This window comes from Eurytemora carolleeae, unplaced genomic scaffold (genome assembly GCF_000591075.1).
Source record: "Eurytemora carolleeae unplaced genomic scaffold, Eaff_2.0 scaffold476, whole genome shotgun sequence".
Classification (NCBI taxonomy): domain Eukaryota; kingdom Metazoa; phylum Arthropoda; class Copepoda; order Calanoida; family Temoridae; genus Eurytemora; species Eurytemora carolleeae.
The window spans coordinates 24,161-42,502 of record NW_019396367.1 but is presented as its reverse complement, the minus strand read 5'-3'; the positions used below and the strand labels follow the sequence as shown (position 1 = coordinate 42,502).

General features: G+C 32.0%; 2 protein-coding genes across 4 annotated transcripts; both read left to right on the top strand.

Annotated features, from left to right (window-relative positions):
* Positions 1 to 1,816: 1,816 nt before the first annotated feature.
* Positions 1,817 to 9,761, top strand: LOC111701836 (uncharacterized). Of its 3 annotated transcripts, XR_002765277.1 has the most exons (12): positions 1,817 to 1,944; positions 2,437 to 2,520; positions 3,211 to 3,391; positions 4,228 to 4,365; positions 4,674 to 4,754; positions 5,560 to 5,698; positions 6,139 to 6,193; positions 7,015 to 7,103; positions 7,564 to 7,638; positions 8,896 to 8,951; positions 9,181 to 9,388; positions 9,549 to 9,759. XR_002765277.1 is itself a non-coding variant. In XM_023473282.1 (11 exons), exons 1-11 carry the CDS (start codon positions 1,840 to 1,842, stop codon positions 9,216 to 9,218), a joined length of 1,038 nt encoding a protein of 345 aa, XP_023329050.1. In that variant the 5' UTR covers positions 1,817 to 1,839; the 3' UTR covers positions 9,219 to 9,761. The 3 variants fall into 3 exon arrangements, 2 of the variants coding, with proteins under 2 accessions (XP_023329050.1, XP_023329049.1); XM_023473282.1 differs by having other exon boundaries at positions 7,018 to 7,103; positions 9,181 to 9,761; XM_023473281.1 differs by having other exon boundaries at positions 9,181 to 9,760.
* Positions 9,762 to 12,413: 2,652 nt separating this feature from the next.
* LOC111701837 (uncharacterized) lies at positions 12,414 to 16,480 on the top strand. Its single transcript, XM_023473283.1, has 5 exons — positions 12,414 to 12,518; positions 13,124 to 13,256; positions 13,536 to 13,611; positions 15,656 to 15,782; positions 16,123 to 16,480. Exons 2-5 carry the CDS (start codon positions 13,124 to 13,126, stop codon positions 16,189 to 16,191), a joined length of 405 nt encoding a protein of 134 aa, XP_023329051.1. The 5' UTR covers positions 12,414 to 12,518; the 3' UTR covers positions 16,192 to 16,480.
* Positions 16,481 to 18,342: the final 1,862 nt, after the last annotated feature.

Sequence of the window (18,342 nt, the reverse complement as noted above, 5' to 3'; positions counted from 1 at the left end):
GGTACTTAAGAAGCAATTTCAAGTCTCTTCATTTAAATAGTTGCATAGTCAATCTACAACGGTGCTCCGTGCTATTTAAAAGATAGGAAATATTTTGTCATCAATGTAAAAATCTCGCAATTTCTTATATTGTCTCTGGAGCATAAATCTGCAAGTCGCTTTTACGGAGAACCCAAAATTGAATATAATCAATTTTTAGCTCAAAAAAAATACCTGATTTTAAATGGTATTGTATTGAATCAGACATGTTACAGTTTTAAATAGAGGGTCACTTATATTACGTCTTCGTTGGACCACGTTTTTGAGTAAAATGATGTATAGTCATTGAAGTTGATCACACAATACTAATCATCGACCGTAATTATTGGAAACAATTAAGATCAAAAAATAAAAGATTGATTTCTCATACTGGACCCAAATTTGAGACTGGAATTTTGTTATCCTTATTTCACGCTCAATTATTACCATATGTTACTCGAAATTAATGTGAGCGAAAAGTACAAAGTATAATTGGTATTTTCTTGCCACAGTCCTAAATTGAATTTTACCTTCTATAATCATATGATGAACTCCTACAGTATTACAAAGAGGTACACTATGTAAATGAGATTGCCAAAGTATCGTAGATCGGAAATGCTGTAGGACAGAAGTAACTTTACCTACTGAAATAAAGACCAAACAAAGTATTACATTACGATGAACACACTTAAATTTTTGACAGATGACTTTATTTATAGTTTTAAAAAATCCTATTCGGTCAAAATTTTGTAATTTATTCATATGTAAGTTTGATTTTTTTATCGACTGCCAGAATTAAGATTTATTGGAAATCCAACCATGAAAACAAAAAATCCTACAATTTTTTAAATTGCAATTTGTTTGTTAAATTTAATGTACAAAGGAATAAAGAGTCAAGGTAAATGAAATATAAAAGGACTAGAATCATATTAATTCCTTCATGGAGAAATGGAAAAAAAAGCTTAAGGTCGTCATTAAAGGGACTGAAAAGGAAAAAAGAAATGAGGTATAGGATAAAACCTGAGAATCTCAGGCGTTAAACGATACGTATAAGACATCTATCTGATGTCCCTGTCTCGAGAAATTGATATGAAAGTGTGTTAATTTTATACAAAAATTCATATATATGTAATTTTGTTTAAAAAAGCAGATATCTTACTAAAAATAAGCAACGCGCAATCTGAAAACGACAATATCACACAGGAGCCAGAGAATATCAGGTTTGCTTCTATTATAATTTTTTTGCATTTTTAATAAATATAATTGATAATATTATTACATATAGTCCCTATAGTCCATATTACATCAGCAGAGTTTCAGCCAATTGTAGTTCAGTGTATTGGTCACGTGATTTCCTTCTGTATCACGTGACAACGATACTGCACTGCCATTGGCGGAAGCTCTGGTGACGTAATACAGATAATATTATCAATAATATCTATTTCAAATGCAAAATAAAAATTATATTAGGAGCAAACCCGAGATTCTCAGACTCCTGTGGGACATCGTCGTTTTCAAATTGGTTGCGTAGTTGTTGAATAAGATCTGTTTAATACGGCAACTCTTATACAGAATTGCATATATATGAATTTTCGTATTGACACATTTCATATCAATTTCTGGAGAGAGGAACATCAGATAGATGTTTTATATGTATCGTGTATAATGCCTGAGATTCTCAGGTTTCATCCTAAACCCCCTTTCTTTTTTCCTTTACAGTCCCTTTAAATTCTCATTCTTTGCGGTTATTCCTGTGCTGAAGGTCATATTTGGTTAGTTTTAACAGTTCAAAATTTTAAAAATTAAACGCTTTTAGATAAAATGGGATTAGGTTTCAGTCGGCAGGGTGAAGAAGATGAGCCTGATGAGCCTGTAGTGGTCAATGATCATAACATTCAGATAGACGAAGATATAGATTCATTGGAGGTAAAATAAACTGACAGTGGTCCCCATAAAACTATGGAATACCCAAGGAATTCATAAGGCAGAGCAAGTTTGTCATTATGAAACTAATTAAGATTAAAGACTATCTTTGCTGCCTCTCCATTTGTCCGGGAAACACTGCATTTCAAGCTTATAAGCGTTTATTCAAACGTCGTTTTACTGGTAACTGAGATATTAACGTCATCAGTCGTGTAATTCTTCTTGTTTTAAGATACAGGGTTACCCACAAAGAATGAGACTGTAAAGAGGACTAGAAACCCTTGAAATTATGTATTCTGCCTTGGATATAGTTATCTAATATATTATTTAATGATTTGGTAAAGAAACAATAAAGTTTAAGGTTGCAGGGAATCGTGAATATAAGGAAACAGACGGATTAAATTCCGCACAATCCTCTCTGAAGTCTCATCCTTTGCGTGTAACCCTGTATATAAATCATTTTAACAAACAAGACAATTATGAAATTTTCCTCAGGAGTTCAAGAAGCAGGAGAGAGAGGAAGAAGAGGAATCAATTCAAGACATTTCTTTTGAGGACGTCGACAATATTAACACAGAGGTTGTAATTCTAAACACTGTTTCAATTCTTCGATGTCTTTTAATTCTTCAAAATTCTGATTGAAATATATGGATATCACGTCAAACTAAAGACAAATGCACGTTCCATCGAAATCTTACTGTTTCAAATCAGTACTATGTAGTTGAAGAGATATTGAGAAGAAGAAAAAAATAGTTTTGAAGTTATAAAACTTTATTTTTTTCATGATTGTTCATAAAATCAGAAATAGTAGACCCACAATATCATAAAAACGTACCAGTAATGTTACATTTTAACAAATTCATTTCTCATTTTATTTCTATTTAACGAGGAACATGTCTTCTGTGGAAAATTAACTTTTTTTTCATGAAATATCCAAATGCCGATGTACTGCGCCTCTGTAAATTAATGATCTAAAATTTAACTCTTTGATTATTTCACATTTTGTGACCTAAATGAAGAGAAATTTTAAGAAAGCTTTTGAGTTTTGATTTTCAGAGGCAAAAATATCCACGGTTTTGGATCCAAATTACAAAAAAAATGCGAAAACATAAAAAAATCCGCTCAAAATACAAATTTTTAGTTTCAATGAGAGATTATTAAAACATCCCTTATCATCGAAATGTTAAATCAAGCTTTAAAAATATCCAGACGCTGCGGATACGGATCTTTCTAGATTCGTCTGAAAATTTCAAATTATTGTTTGGCCAGGAGGAACCTAGTCCAGTGAGCTACCGAACCCTGGTATATATGGTTGTGTGGGCCTGCATGATGTTCTGGATGTTAACTCTGGGCTTCGTCATGATCACTGACAATACGGCAACCATTGGCGTTGATCTCAACACTTCAAACAGGAGATCTCATACCTTGGAGAACTTAAATAAGTTTATAGGAAAGTACTTCTTTTCATGATTATCGATAAATATACTTTTGTGAATGTACTTATTCACCTACATTCTAAATTTTTTGAGTTTATTCTGTACTAGTTCATCATATTATTAATTTTTATGATACTACAGTCGTCGTCGTATATATCAATAAAATGAAGACGACTTTTACATCAATTTAGATTTATACTAAGCTTTCTAACAACATGGATACTTTATAAACAAAGAGAAGCTGGCAATTAACCTTCTCTTTCTACACGGTTAACTTGTAGTGTAAAAAGCTTATTAGAAAAGGGGGGGGGGGCACGAAACCTATTACTCTCTAGAAAATTTAAACAGTGTATAAACATAACTTAGCTAGGACGCTGTTTTTTTTGCGTGCGAACCCAAAAATATGTATATTGCATGGAGTTTTTGGTTTGTAACGGATTTGAGCAAATGTGCGCGCGCGCTTTTTGTCAAAAAATCCTACTTTTATGGCAGTAAATCAATATTAATAGCATTGATTGCACTTGAACATCTATCCTAATACTCTTGAAACAAGTATTCGCTCATAAAATTTAACTCTAAAGCCAAAAATGTCCGCGCGCGCTAACAAAAAAAAAATTTAAATGCTGTTTGTCGTTTTCATTGTATTGATATAAACTATATATTGATTTGCTTTAACTAAAAATCCTTTGTTTTCCAACAAAAAATCAAGTTCAACGTTTTTATAAAACACATTTAAAATCCACAGCAAAGGAATTGAGTGTTGGCCATAAACTTTAATCTATATATAGGGAATAGGGATACGTACATAAATGTACACAACATATTAAATCTAATGTAAAATATATTTCAGGTTTGATTGGCTCCTTCATAATTGCTCCGCTACCGATGTTGTTTCCTCCTTTGTTTCGAAGACTACGGATGAGATTCTACGTGAGGATGATATTTGGCGCTGTGGTTATCCTCTTTTACCTGTTCACCTTCCTAACAGGTATTAATTAGATACTTTTTAGTGTTAAGCTAGCGTAGGAACAGAGCTTTGCCTGGAGAATAGAGATCTAATTAATTTTTCAACCCTAGCTTTAGTTAACAAATTCAAAGCAAATCAGTCAAGAGTTATAGCAGATATTGTTTATCGATCCTAGTTGTATCCTGGATACTCCTGGTTCAAGATTATATTAATTACCTATCCTAGTTGTATATCCTGGATACTCCTGGTTTAAGATTATATTGTTTATCTATCCTAGTTGTATATCCTGGATACTCCTGGTTCAAGATTATATTGTTTATATATCCTAGTTGTATCCTGGATACTCCTGGTTCAAGGTGAGAATATGAGAAGGTTGGCAACTACTATAATCCTAGAGTTATGTGGCTCAGGTAAAGAAAATGATAAATTAGAAGAAGGTTTAAAATTTTTGATTTTGGGGGACATAGTTTGGTTCGTTTGTGAAGATTTATAGACATTAAAGAGATCATCTCACTAATACTGTGAAGTTCCAGCATTTCAGAACTAAAATCTGCAAAGTTTGCTTCTATTCTAAGGAATTGAGTTTTTGCCACAATTTCCGATTTTCTAATCCCTTTATCTTTGCAACCCAATGTTGTAGAACTTTTATATTTCAAACTAAGTATTCTGTTAGATTAAATAACCCAAGTTTGAAATATCAAAGGTTTACACCATCATTCTGCAAAGATATAGGGATTCGAATATTCAAGTTTGTGGCAAAACTCAACTCCTTTGCAATATTTTTATCTAAAGAGAATAAAAGGGGAAAAATGGTTTTTTGTTCGTTTATTGCATATATTTTTTATTGGGGTAAAACTCTGGCGTAAAATAAAAAGCAAATGTTTAAGAATAAACAATTTTAATATTTGTAAAAACTGCTCCCTCATTATATCATTTATTGAACAAAGGTTATGTTTGGATTTAGTATTTTCAGTCAATTTTCCAGCTAACCCCAAAATGAAGAGATTCCTTAAAAAACGATTTAGGGATTGTTAGGATTTTGCTGAGATATTAGTATATCGCACTGATAAAGGAAATCACATTAAATTGCTTAAGGAAAATCCTACACATTATTAAGTAACTTTAGAAAAAGGTTTCTGATTAATGTAGTTATTTTAAGAGAATTGAGCATAACCAATTATTTAATTGATGCTTTAATTATTTTATTTTGTTCAGCCTGCGTTATCATCGGTTACTGTTCCATCTTAAGAGATGAATGGTTCCGGCACCAGAACTCGAGATACAGGTTCGAGAATACAGATGGAGGGTTCGAGTTCGAGCTTCTAGTTTTCATTGGAACTGTCATCATCTTTAGGAACAAAGAAATCAATCATTTTATCATACACTAGCTGAAGTGTTCCACTTTTGAAAAAAGAATCTATGGTGTTTTTTTAGCCTATGTCACCCCCTGGGTACCCGTGGATATCCTCAAAGAATGTTAGCCAATTTGGTTCAGGTGTTTGACCAGCTATAGCTGACAAATAAATATATATGCGCACGCGAAGAGCTTATGAGCTAAACCAAGAAGATTTCCGCGGATATACTGAGCTCCCAAATACAAATTTTAGAAAACCGAACCGCGACCGAACCGAACTCAACTGAACCGAACTCAACTCAACTCAACTCAACTCAACTCAACTCAACTCAACGGAACCGAACCGAACCGAACCTCTATTGTCACTACTTACTTTTATATACCATTATTATTATTATTTAATCTGATTTTTTTAAATTTTGAATTCAAACTTTGTAAAGTCTGGAGAGTGGACTTGTAGGAACTAAACATAGACATGAAGCAGATCTAGATCTGGTAAGATCATTTATCCATCGTTTAGAAAGTACCAATGTTTGAAATGTCGTCTGCTACGTTCAGTTTATTTGATTTATTGATTGGTAAAAATAGTTTTTTTGTTAAACTAAATATATCTGTTTGACTGTTGATTGAAATTGATTGGTTGACGGTTGTGTTTAGATAAAAAGTCCTTAAAGGGACTGAAAAAGCGTAATTTCAAGTGACCCTCTATGCAAAGATTCCCATGTCCGATTCACAACGGTACCCATAAAGCTTAGTCTGATAATTTACGAATTGTATGTCATTGTTTATAATTTTGAAAACTAATTATTTTCAATTGTGGTTTCTAACCAAAAGTGACTTGCGCATTCTACTGCAGGAAAATTTAAAATAACTAAACACTTTTAAACCTAGATAAAGGACAATATCTTCCACATTATTTCAAGAAAGGTTTCAAGGTTAGAAATTTGACATCATCTTTGCATGGAGAGTGTTATTAAACGGATTGCCCGTGAGCTGCAGAGCGTAGTTTTCTGACTTGTTTTTAAAAGAAAGCTGTCAAACATTTTAAAAAGTTTTTGAAAAATTTTATATTTTTCAAATCTGTAAAGATTTGCACATATGGGTAAATATAATTTATATATTCAAAGAAATTGCGTTTTTGTCACAAACTCTGTTAATCCCTATGTCTTTGTATCCCGATGTTAAAGACCTTTGATGTTTTAAAGTATGAATTCTGTTAGCATCATTAGTTGTCAAGATTATAAAATTTGAGATTGTGAAAAAAAAATCAATTCTTATTTCAATTTGTTATAATCATTTAACCATGGTTTATTTAGCAGGGGAAGGTTTCAACCCATTTTCAAAACATTCTTCCTTATTATCTTCAATGCTGGCTTTTTCTAATCTTTCTACAACACTACTCCAGGTACACTAGTGTTTTTATAAGAAGCAGGGAATTCGGTTCATAACCATCCTGTTCCTAGTATATTGTGTAGACCACTGTATAGTATATCTAACCTGTTCCTAGTATATTGTATAGACCACTGTATACTGTATAGTATATCTAACCTGTTCCTAGTATATTGTATAGACCACTGTATACTGTATAGTATATCTAACCTGTTCCTAGTATATTGTGTAGACCACTGTATACTGTATAGTATATCTAACCTGTTCCTAGTATATTGTGTAGACCACTGTATACTGTATAGTATATCTAACCTGTTCCTAGTATATTGTGTAGACCACTGTATACTGATATAGTATATCTAACCTGTTCCTAGTATATTGTGTAGACCACTGTATACTGTATAGTATATCTAACCTGTTCCTAGTATATTGTATAGACCACTGTATACTGTATAGTATATCTAACCTGTTCCTAGGTTCCATGTTGGTTGGTTTACGTATAGACGGTGTAGACTGGAAGTTGAGAGAGAACTCAACCTTGCTATGCTCAGGAAACATATTCAACATTATTCAGTGCTTAGCAAGGGTGGGCCATAAAAGAATTTATTCTGGAATATTCGACGGAGAAAATCTGATTTAGCGGTTTGTTTACATCTATGGTTTACATTAAATTATATTAGGATAATGCCGAAACAAAGATTTACAGTTTCGACGTGAGAGGGGGGTTGATAAATATTTAAAAATAATTTATTAATTTACCTCGCTCCATTTAACCTTATATGTGTAACTTTATAACTCTGGACTGCGACCAAGGTTTGAATACTGGGTTCAATTTCATATTTGTTTTCAAACAACCCACATACAATTGTACAGCAAACGAAAATTTGTTCATTGTTTAAATTACGGAATTTGGTGTATTCTGAGTACAAAATTCTCTTATCACCTTACCTTATCTTGTTGCTTAGCAAGGAGAATTGAATACAAGGAGGGGGCGATAAGGTTTCCGTACACTTTGCTGTGACGTTTTTGGACTGCTGAAGAACTAGTGTTTTTGCGTAACAACAATAATAAAGGCAGCCGATCTAATGTAAACAAACATGAGTTAGTATACGGTGAATCTTCATCTAACGCCAGAGATGCGCCAGATGTCTGATTACCATTTGTGTTAATGTTTACAATCTTTGTTATTGTTGTTACGCAAAAACTAGTTCTTCAGCAGTCCAAAAACGTCACAGCAAAGTGTACGGAAACCTTATCGCCCCCTCCTTCTATTCAATTCTCCTTGGTGCTTAGGATCCATTTTATTTTGATGCGGATCCGGACCCAGGTTATGAACATTTCTTAAAGATTATTGATTGACATCACTAGACAGTTCCGATTTTTATTCTTCTTTTTTCTCTTATTTATATGCTAAAACTTGATACACCATTTAGAGATTATATGGTTTTTAATAATCTCTTTTTTTAACATTTGAGATTTAGGTTTGAGAGCAAAAAGTTTCTTTTTACAGTTTTTGGTTGATATTTTGTCCCTAGGATCCGGATCCGTGGTTCCGCATATTTTTGCGGATCCGGATCCAGGAAGCCAAAATCTTGCGGACCAAATTCTAAGCACTGCTTCAGATTATGCCTTCATAAATACTCTATGTTTTTTAACACTTTTCTACAGAGATACCCATAAAGGATGAGATTCCGAACGATTAAGAAGTATGTTTTTAAATTTTGAGTGATAAGTTTATGATTTTGAATATGAAATGTCGGTTGCCGATTTTTTATTGATAAAAGGTGTTGAATATGAATTTTATTTAGTCCTATACAACAGAATATCCTACGGAAACAGCCTCTTACCAAACGAATTATTGAAGGCAGGAACATATTTATTTAAACCACCAGGTTGCGAGGATATAGGGATGGGGAAATTTTGACTAAAAGTCAATTCCTTTAATAGATATCGGAAACGAGTTCAATCATTTCTCTAGTGCGCTGGTTCAAGTAGTAGACTATAGGGGTTCAACTATGTCTACGTAGTACAACTTTTCATTAGTCCCAGAGATATCAGAGCTATAAATAACTAATAAATATGTTACCAAACAGGGATGCTCTCAGTTCCATTGTTTAGAAGAAGATTGTGATCATCTTAATCTGAAAACTCTTCTATAATCCTAATCCATTTCATGAGTGGATAAATTCATTAAGAGATCATATACCTTCTTGGTTTAAACATTTCTGTGCTTATGTTTTGCTCCGATAGGTTGTTATGCTAATGCTAGTTTATATTCTCTTTTTTATGAAGTTGAGCCAAGTCGCTGAACTTTCTACCGTTGATTCAAATGCCTGTATAGTTCTGGCAGTTTAGTTGTTTAGATAAGAACATGCAGACGAAAACTGAATCACCGATTCAAGATCCCATGCTCTATAGATGATAACTAGTAACTAAGTAAAAGTATTTGAATCTTCGGTAGGCAATTCAGCGACCTTGCTCAAATTCATTAAATTCGATCCTAGAATATTTTCTAAATTTGATCAAAGATTTATTGTAAACATGAATTAAAAATTATTCGTTGATAACTACGAAACTTGTCCGTTGATTTTAGAAACCTCAAAATTTCAGCATGAATTAATTTTATGAATTTCAGATAATATTTGTTGACTACTAGCTTTTATGTAATTAATTTAAACTATAGTTATGTTATATAGAAAATTGTTAAGAAGTTCAAAAATTGTTCTGTGAGAAAAAAAATTGTAAATGTAAATAGATACTTAAATAAAATTGGTGATAAAACTAAGAAAATTTACTTACTCTCCCCTTACCAACTGCGTTCAGTTTCAATTTTAGAATAATTTCGTTTTGCCATAGAATTCAAATATCTTTAAAACAGAGAAGTCCTGATTATACTTTTCATTGAAATCGCATCTACCGACAAAAAGTAAAAAAAGAGTAAAATGTGACAACCTGCTGGAAGAAGGACCGAACTGTTGGATCTAGGCTTGTTCAAGAGGGGTTTAGCTCCATAAAGAGCCTCTCCTCTTATAAAAGTTAATATATTTAAGCNTGAGTACTGAGTACTTCACCTTTTGAGCGGATGTGAGTTTGATTAATGTATAAAATTAACTAATTGTGGGAAATTTTGTCATTAAACTAAACTAGAAATGATTGGTAATAAGTAGATATACGTTTCTGCGTACTAACTGTCTTTAAGCGTATGAAAACACAAATGAGAATAAAATTTAGCCTAATATTTTTCTTTAAAGCGGGTTTAAGTTTATAACTGCTAATAGTTGGTGTTAGAATAAATAAAACTATAGTAACAAACGTATACGTCTAACACAATCTGTTTTTTGTATGAATTTCTTTTAGTTCTCATAAGCCTCTAGTTTTCTCTAACATTTTCGACTAGACTGGACAGCAGAAGTTTACAAGATATTATGCGTTGATGTAAATGGAGGCAAATTCTACTTTTTTGTTATTGCTTGAACGTATATTAAGATTTTATATTTTAACAGCTTTCATTTATTCAAGATAACAATGCATGTTGCGCAGTGAAAAACAGAGCTTCCATGACCTTTTCTAGATTAGTTCCATGAGATCATTTTATGGAAATCCCCGTTCTAGACTGCATATAGGATAATAGCTTCTCGACTTCTCAAGGACGGATTTAATAATCCGCCCACATCTAAATCTCTTCTGGATTCCCAGAAAAAAAATTGAGGAAAATCGAAATTAGCGAAAACAGAACTTTCAGTATGATGGATATCCGGCTAAGCCTAAACTTTATTCTTTATGTCATATAACAGAAATGTTGGAATAAAGCGTTGATCTCCGTCTTATGCAGATCTACGAATCAATATAATTCATCTTCGTTATCCCGTGACGGTTATACCCTGAAGGTATTAATTTATTGTTTGCTCTAGTTAATAGATAAAATTATATATCTTCCCTAGGAGCCCTAGTACACTCAATTAAATTTCCGACTTAAGTTGGGCAAATTATGTGGATTTTGATTTAGTTGTAATTGAATTAATTTCGCGTACAAACAGATCACTTTGCCTTTCGTCCTTTAAACGTTATATTTAATGAAGCTTTCTATACATTTTTTCCTAAACTGGCAGGACACGTCTTGTTTGTTAAACAGTGGAATCATTGTCTTATTTATATTCTTGTATCATGAAATGTTATTCTAGATTTTGGTAATTTATTTCTAAAATTATAAAATTTTATAAATCAGTGTCAACAAGCAGAAATTATTAAATCTTCATCGACTTCTCCTGAAAGTACGAACGAAGATGGCAGTCTGTTTAGAGTTTTCTGGTCACTATACTGAATAAAAACATTTGGCTGGGAATATGACTTTGTAATGTTAGAAACCTAGTTAATTTGCAATATCAAGAAGGAAACTTGAGACTTCTTAAAGGTTGGATTTCCTGTTTCAACCATTGAACCATATTTGTACAGAACATTAATACCTTTTGCAATGAATATACCCAAATAATAAGAACTAAAAGTCTTCGAACTGATTTACGTGTTTGTTCTCTGATTTACTTTTTTTTCATTTTTTTAGAAATAATACATGTCAGGCCCGTAGCTGGGGGAGAGGCAGTTGCCACCCCTTTCCCAGAAATGGGGGGCCCATTATCTGAGACTCTTGAGACAAAAAAAAAACGAATGCGAAAAAAAAGTGAAGGAAGAGGCAAGAAATTATAAAAAATTACCAGTAATACGTGTTAAAGGTAATTTTTTGAAAGTTCATTTCTTTCAGAAATAAATGAGTCGATAGAAGAAAACAGTTTTCAATTATTTCTTGTATTTGATTAACTTTTCCTTCTTCATTCTTTTTATAAGTTAATACTAGCAAAATATATCGATATGGAGACAAATCGAAATTGAATATAAAATGATGATAAGTACTTTCTCAAGTGGTAACTTACCAATGGTGCTATTTCCCAAGCGGCCGGCAACTTCCCAAGTCTGTCCTAGCCCGCAGTCCTACTCAGTAACTCCATGAAAATTAAAGTAACGAAAATGGCAGACCACAATTTGGAAATCTTTAGACTAACTTTTTGGAGTTAACTTTTCAAATTGGAATATAAAAATTGGGATTAGATAAAATGCCGCGTAGAAAAAAGACGATGCGGACGTCAAAAGGTTATTCCCATATATTCACTAATTGTTCATATTTACAGACGAACTTAAATATGATACTATTGCACCCGTTTTCTTAGAAAAAAATTTATGGATATGTATATTAATCCTATATGTAGCCCTGTATTCTCAGTATCTAGTCTATTCTCCGACTTCCTACTTTACCAACCGGTATTTAGCCTGGCGCCTCTTTACCCCTGGCGCCTGGCGCCTAAGCGTTCGTTGAAAACCTGCCTTTACAGATAGCATTGGCTCAGTGTTAAACAAACGTTGCTGTACAAAACATACCAAGGTTAGACTATCATTTTAATTATTAGTATCGAAACAAAAATAACATTTTTATTCACTGAGGTTTAAGGTCATATATTAGATACATAAATAATAGATAAACTTTTAATTTTAAATTAGATCAAATAAATATTTTTGCTATTTGCATTACACGGCAACACGGAACCAACTTCAGACCGGAACCTAGACAAAGGTTTTTGTTATACAACCTTTTTAAAAATAAAAAATCAAATAAACATTTTTTAAATAGATAGTTAGAATAAGCATTTTAAGATATTTTATATAGCAAGATATACAACAATAAAACCTTAACTTTTTAATCTAAAAAAAAACAAAAATCCTATTTGGAATAATTTACAACCCTGTTTAAAGTATCATGAATTTTTCAGCCCATAGCAAGTTATTATTTTTAAAGTAATACATAAATAGAGCCTTAACTTTTTAATCTTTAATCTCTACATATAAACATTTTATCAAATCCCCCCCCCCCCCCAACAACTAAAAAAATAGTTTTTAGAATAATTTACAACCCTGTTTTTGCAGTTTCGTGCATTATTAAGCCATTTTTATTTAGTGAAGTATTATAATTATTATTATTCCCATGTTTAGATGAAGATGATAATTGTTATCTGCTGCTTGATGGGCGTGGCTATGTCCCGGCCTGGAGGGTATACTGGTATTGGAGGCGTGTACAAGAATATGAACCAGAAGGCGGACTATATGTCTCACGCTAAGAAAGCTTGTAAGATAATATTTTTTTATAAAAAAGGAAAGCTTGCGAATTAAATGTCTTACTTATAAAAATATTTGTGTCACTATGTGAAAGGTTACTTCCGGTTTCACTGTTTTTCTAAAAGATGGAAATGTTTTTCGTTGGCTTTCCGGTCGGAACTGAAACTAAAACTAGTCGTTTATGACACTCCAGCGGAAAAATTTGCCTATTGCCTCTTAAACCTCACCACTGTCGAACTTTGTGAACAATTCCTTTAATATTGCTAAACTATGGTATGATATATTTCAGCCCAGATGGCCCTCGACCTGTTTAATGACGAGTCCCTCACTCTAGGAGAGGAGGAAAGATCTGCTCGTGCCACCAGGTAACCTGGAAAACTGAGGAGGGGGGCGTTCGGCTCTTCCCCCCCCCTTTCTCAAATGAACTCACTACGACCCAACAAGATGATGCTCTCATGCTAAAATATAGCAGTATTTTACCAATGACTTCTTTTCTGCTAAAACTAGAAACAAGCGCGTTGCAATTTAAAATTGTATGTCCCTAGGGCTAAGAAAAGGCCAAGGCGTTGCACTCTCCACTAACTGCTTCTATATCTACGGTTAGAGTAGTGCACAGATTACTGCAGAATACACCGAAAGCTTAGTTGAGGGTGGTTGCGACTCTTTAAAGTGGAGGCTGTCTAAAAATTTTCAGAATAATTTTCCCAGTTGTCAAGATCTCAGTGAACTGCAGGCATAATTTCAATTGACGAAAAAGAGTTGTATGTCCTATTCATAACGGTACCCTTAAAACCACTATCTGAGTAACAATGAGGAAGATATCGGTGTTTTCTCGCTTAAAAGTGTTGAATTCTGATAATTTCCTTCATTGTTTTCAAGCATGAACTTTACCGAGAAACAACATTTAAAAGTAATCAATATTCAAATAGAGAAATAAAGATATCTCTCTCATATTCATCTTTGATCAAACAAAATTTTAAAGGGAACCATTTAGAAATAAATTTTTTACTCTACAATTGAAGGATTACTTGAAACTACGTGACTAGTCACTTTAAAGGGTCACATTTATATTTCTCAAATTTTCCGGGCATGTCCAAATATTTTCTTTCTTTGATTTCTCAGCAAACCCTTATTTGCGCTTGTGATATTATAATGTAACATGAATACCATTGGAAACCATAGACAGCAAGGGAAGGTATCACTGATGCAACTTTGTAACCTCGAAGCTTCTCTAGTTTTGAATTTACGCTCAAGATAAACCAAATTCATTCGTTGCATTTTATTATTTTTTTCAAAACATTTTAGTTCTTCTCACAAGCTGTTCAATAAGCGGAGTTATGATTGAAATTATATAAAATTTTTAATCTGACATGCTATTTACTTTAGTTTGACGTGAAGTACGAATAGTTTTGAATATTTTTCAAAACTAATAAACTAAGTTAGAGAGACAGCTGGAAATTTCTATTAAGACTATTTTAAAATTGGATTTCCCTTGTAACAATATAAATTATTTAAGTTGGGATTTTAAAAATAAAAAAATAATCCACAAGCAAAGTTCACATAAAATACTAAAATTTTTATCATTATTTATATTATTATATTTTTAATGATAATGTTTCTGCATAATTTAATCTAAAACATTAAACCAAAAATAAGTCTACAAGTTTTGTTCTTAGTTTTTTAAATCATGCTGGTCGTGATTTTGAATTATATTATGATGTTGATGACCTTTAACCCAAACAAGTTTAAGACGCACTTAACAACTTTAGTCACCTTTGAGAAACTATGACTAGGAAAGATTACAACAAGTATTTTCATGGTTATTCCGACTTTCTCTAAAACAATGCTGGGATTTTAAATTTTATTCCGTCCTTGGCTGAAGGCTATGCATTAAAGTAAAGGAACTGAATTCTTGTCATAGAATCTGATTTTATAATCTCTATATCTTTGCAACAAAATATTTCAAACATTCTGTTAATTCCTAATATCTTATTTTAAATTTTAACAGTTTTACAAAGATATATGGATTGGAAAATTTTAGTTTGTGGCAAACACTCAGTTTCTTTTTAAATTTTTTACTTTTTAACACCCTGTCAAAGCTTTTTGATAACTTCTATGTGTATCTAATTTAGCATTAACGATGTATTTGATAGAACGAGAACGATTTTTGTATTCTACTCTACCGGTTCTGAATATGAACAAGTTCTAATTCTTCTAAATATTTTGAGTTTATATACTCTACTCTAATTCTAATTCTTCTAAATATTTAGAGTTTATATACTCTACTCTAATTCTAATTCTTCTAAATATTTAGAGTTTATATAGTCTACTCATGTTCTAATTCTTCTAAAATCTAAATATTTAGAGTTTATATTCTCTACTCATGTTCTAATATTTCTAAATATTTAGTGTTTATGTTCCTTCCTTCTTCACCAGCCAGCCCCAGCAGGTCGCAGTTGACCCAATAGAGCTAGCTGCTGCTGCTGAGTTCCCTGCCCTCGTCAGATCTGAGAGAGCTGGTCTTGCACAGGCCCAGGTATACTATACAAACTTTTTTAACAAAATTTTTTTTTGATAATTCTAAGCAAGCGTTGATGTATAATTTGCCCTTTTAAATAAATGCTGTAAAAAATTTATGATCATAGTATTCTCTTTAAAACCATTATCATAGAGAAAAGGATAAAAAAATTCAATTCCTAAACTTTGCAGCCGGAGAACTTCATTCTCAAATATAAAACAAACTGGGACCTCATTTAACAGATTGATAATATCTTTAAATTTTTGAGCTTTTTTTCTCGATTTCATTTTTTAATGTATTTTTGGGATAGGGGGAGGAACAATTTAAAAATACCAAGAGAAAATATTTTGATATTTAGTACTACGAGCTCCCCATCTACTACAATGAGTACAGCTCCCCCGTTCAGGAGAACACCTACTACCAGTAGAGAAGGGAGCAGGAGGACACTTACTACAAGTAGAGGGTGGGGAAGGAGGACACCTACTACCAGTAGAGGAGAAGGAGGATTATATCATTTGTTTAATATAGAGTACAATCCATCAACTCACTACTAGTGTTTATATGTGGATATTAGTTAACATGTGACCACTATTAGTAAGTTTGGTTGATAGCTAAACATTCAAAAAAAAAAATTATGTTTTTTAATTTGTTAAATTATCTTTTATTTATTTTATTTTAAATTTGTTAAAATCAAGACAATAAACGCATAATACCAACGTTGCTGTGTCATAAGTTTATTTGAAAATAAAGGATAGTTAATAGTCACCTAGAACCTAAGAGCATAGACAACAAGTTCGGATTTTTAATTGAAAAACATGAAGTATATTTGTAATCTCAAAATATTTGACAACATGACTTGAAATATTAAAACATTACAGAATCAATGCATAATACAAATACATATACACTAAACTCATATGCTTATAGAATGAGAAGTACTTCTGTAAATAACAATATCTAAACATTTTATTTGGTTCAATCTGCATTACAAATAATATTAATTATGATTTATTAAGAGAATAAAAGGGTTATAAGGCTCTTCCCAGGGTGATGTATTATATTTTCTATGGGCGCCCCTATTCTATTCCCAATTATAGCTGTTATTTCTGTTTCTCTTCCAGCTCCCTTTTTTCTGGGTAAACAGTATTTGGCAGTCTTCTTAAGTTTGCGTATCAGAAAAAATACAAATTTTTTGGGGTAAAAAATCTTTCATCTTTAACCATCCAAAAAGCTTAATTGGGGTCATGTAAGTTGCCGCAACTTTGGACCTAAAACGATCAGAAGTTTGAGCGTTTAATGTTCACAGACAAACAAAGATTATATTTAGATGACTGAATAAAATCAGTGCAGTAGACCACCCCTTTTTACACGTTTTATAGGATGATATTTTTTCAGATTTATGCTGAGAGACAGAAATAATTATTTTCATATTTAGAATAATATATTGAAATATATTTTATTCTTGTGACCATAAAGGCCGTCTATTCCCTTGAGAAGGCTTGGTCTAGAAACCAATATTTAGAATTTATATCCACCAATATATATACACTGTACTACACATCATTCATTTATATTCATCCATACAGTTCCTTATATTTAATATATATATACTGTACTTCACATCCTTCATTTATATTTATCCCTACAGTTCCTTATATTTAATATATATACACTGTACTTCACATCATTCAATTATATTTATCCATACAATTTCTTATATTCAATATATATATACTGTACTACACATCATTCATTTATATTCATCCATACAGTTCCTTATATTCAATATAAATATATTGTACTTCACATCATTCATTTATATTCATCCATACAGTTCCTTATATTCAATATATATACTGTACTACACATCATTCATTTATATTCATCCATACAGTTCCTTATATTCAATATATATATACTGTGCTACACATCATTCATTTATACTCATCCATACAGTTCCTTATATTCAATATATATATATACTGTACTTCTCATCGTTCTTTTATATTCATTGAGGAGTAGGTTGTCTGTCTAAGTGTTGGATCAGATTTCCATGGTTTTCAACTCCCCTCATTAAGAACCAGCCAACACTAATGGAATAGAAAAGAAAATATAGAATATATAGAGAAGGGGTCCAAGGATCCAAAATGGTAAATAAAGGATTAAGACATCTAGCTGGTAGTAAACAAAAAAAGCAGGAGGAAAAAAGTTGGGATGAATTATAGGAAATAGTGAGAGAAAAAAAATAAGAAAGAACGAAAGAGAGAGGAATAAAGATGTGGATTTAGAGGAATAAGTGCTTGTTAATTCATAAACATGGGATGGGAGAGGAATAAAGAAGTGGATTTAGAAGAATAAGTGCTTGTTAATTCATAAACATGGGATAGGAGTGGAATAAATGCAATGAGGATATAGAATAAATATATATTCATATATATAGTTTGTTTTTATACCTGATCATAATTTATATTTTAAAGTTGAGCAGATTGACTTATACTTAATTTCCAGACAAAGCTGTGTTCCCAAGCTAATATATCAAATACTAAATTATTGCAACTGCAATTATTTCGGAACAACT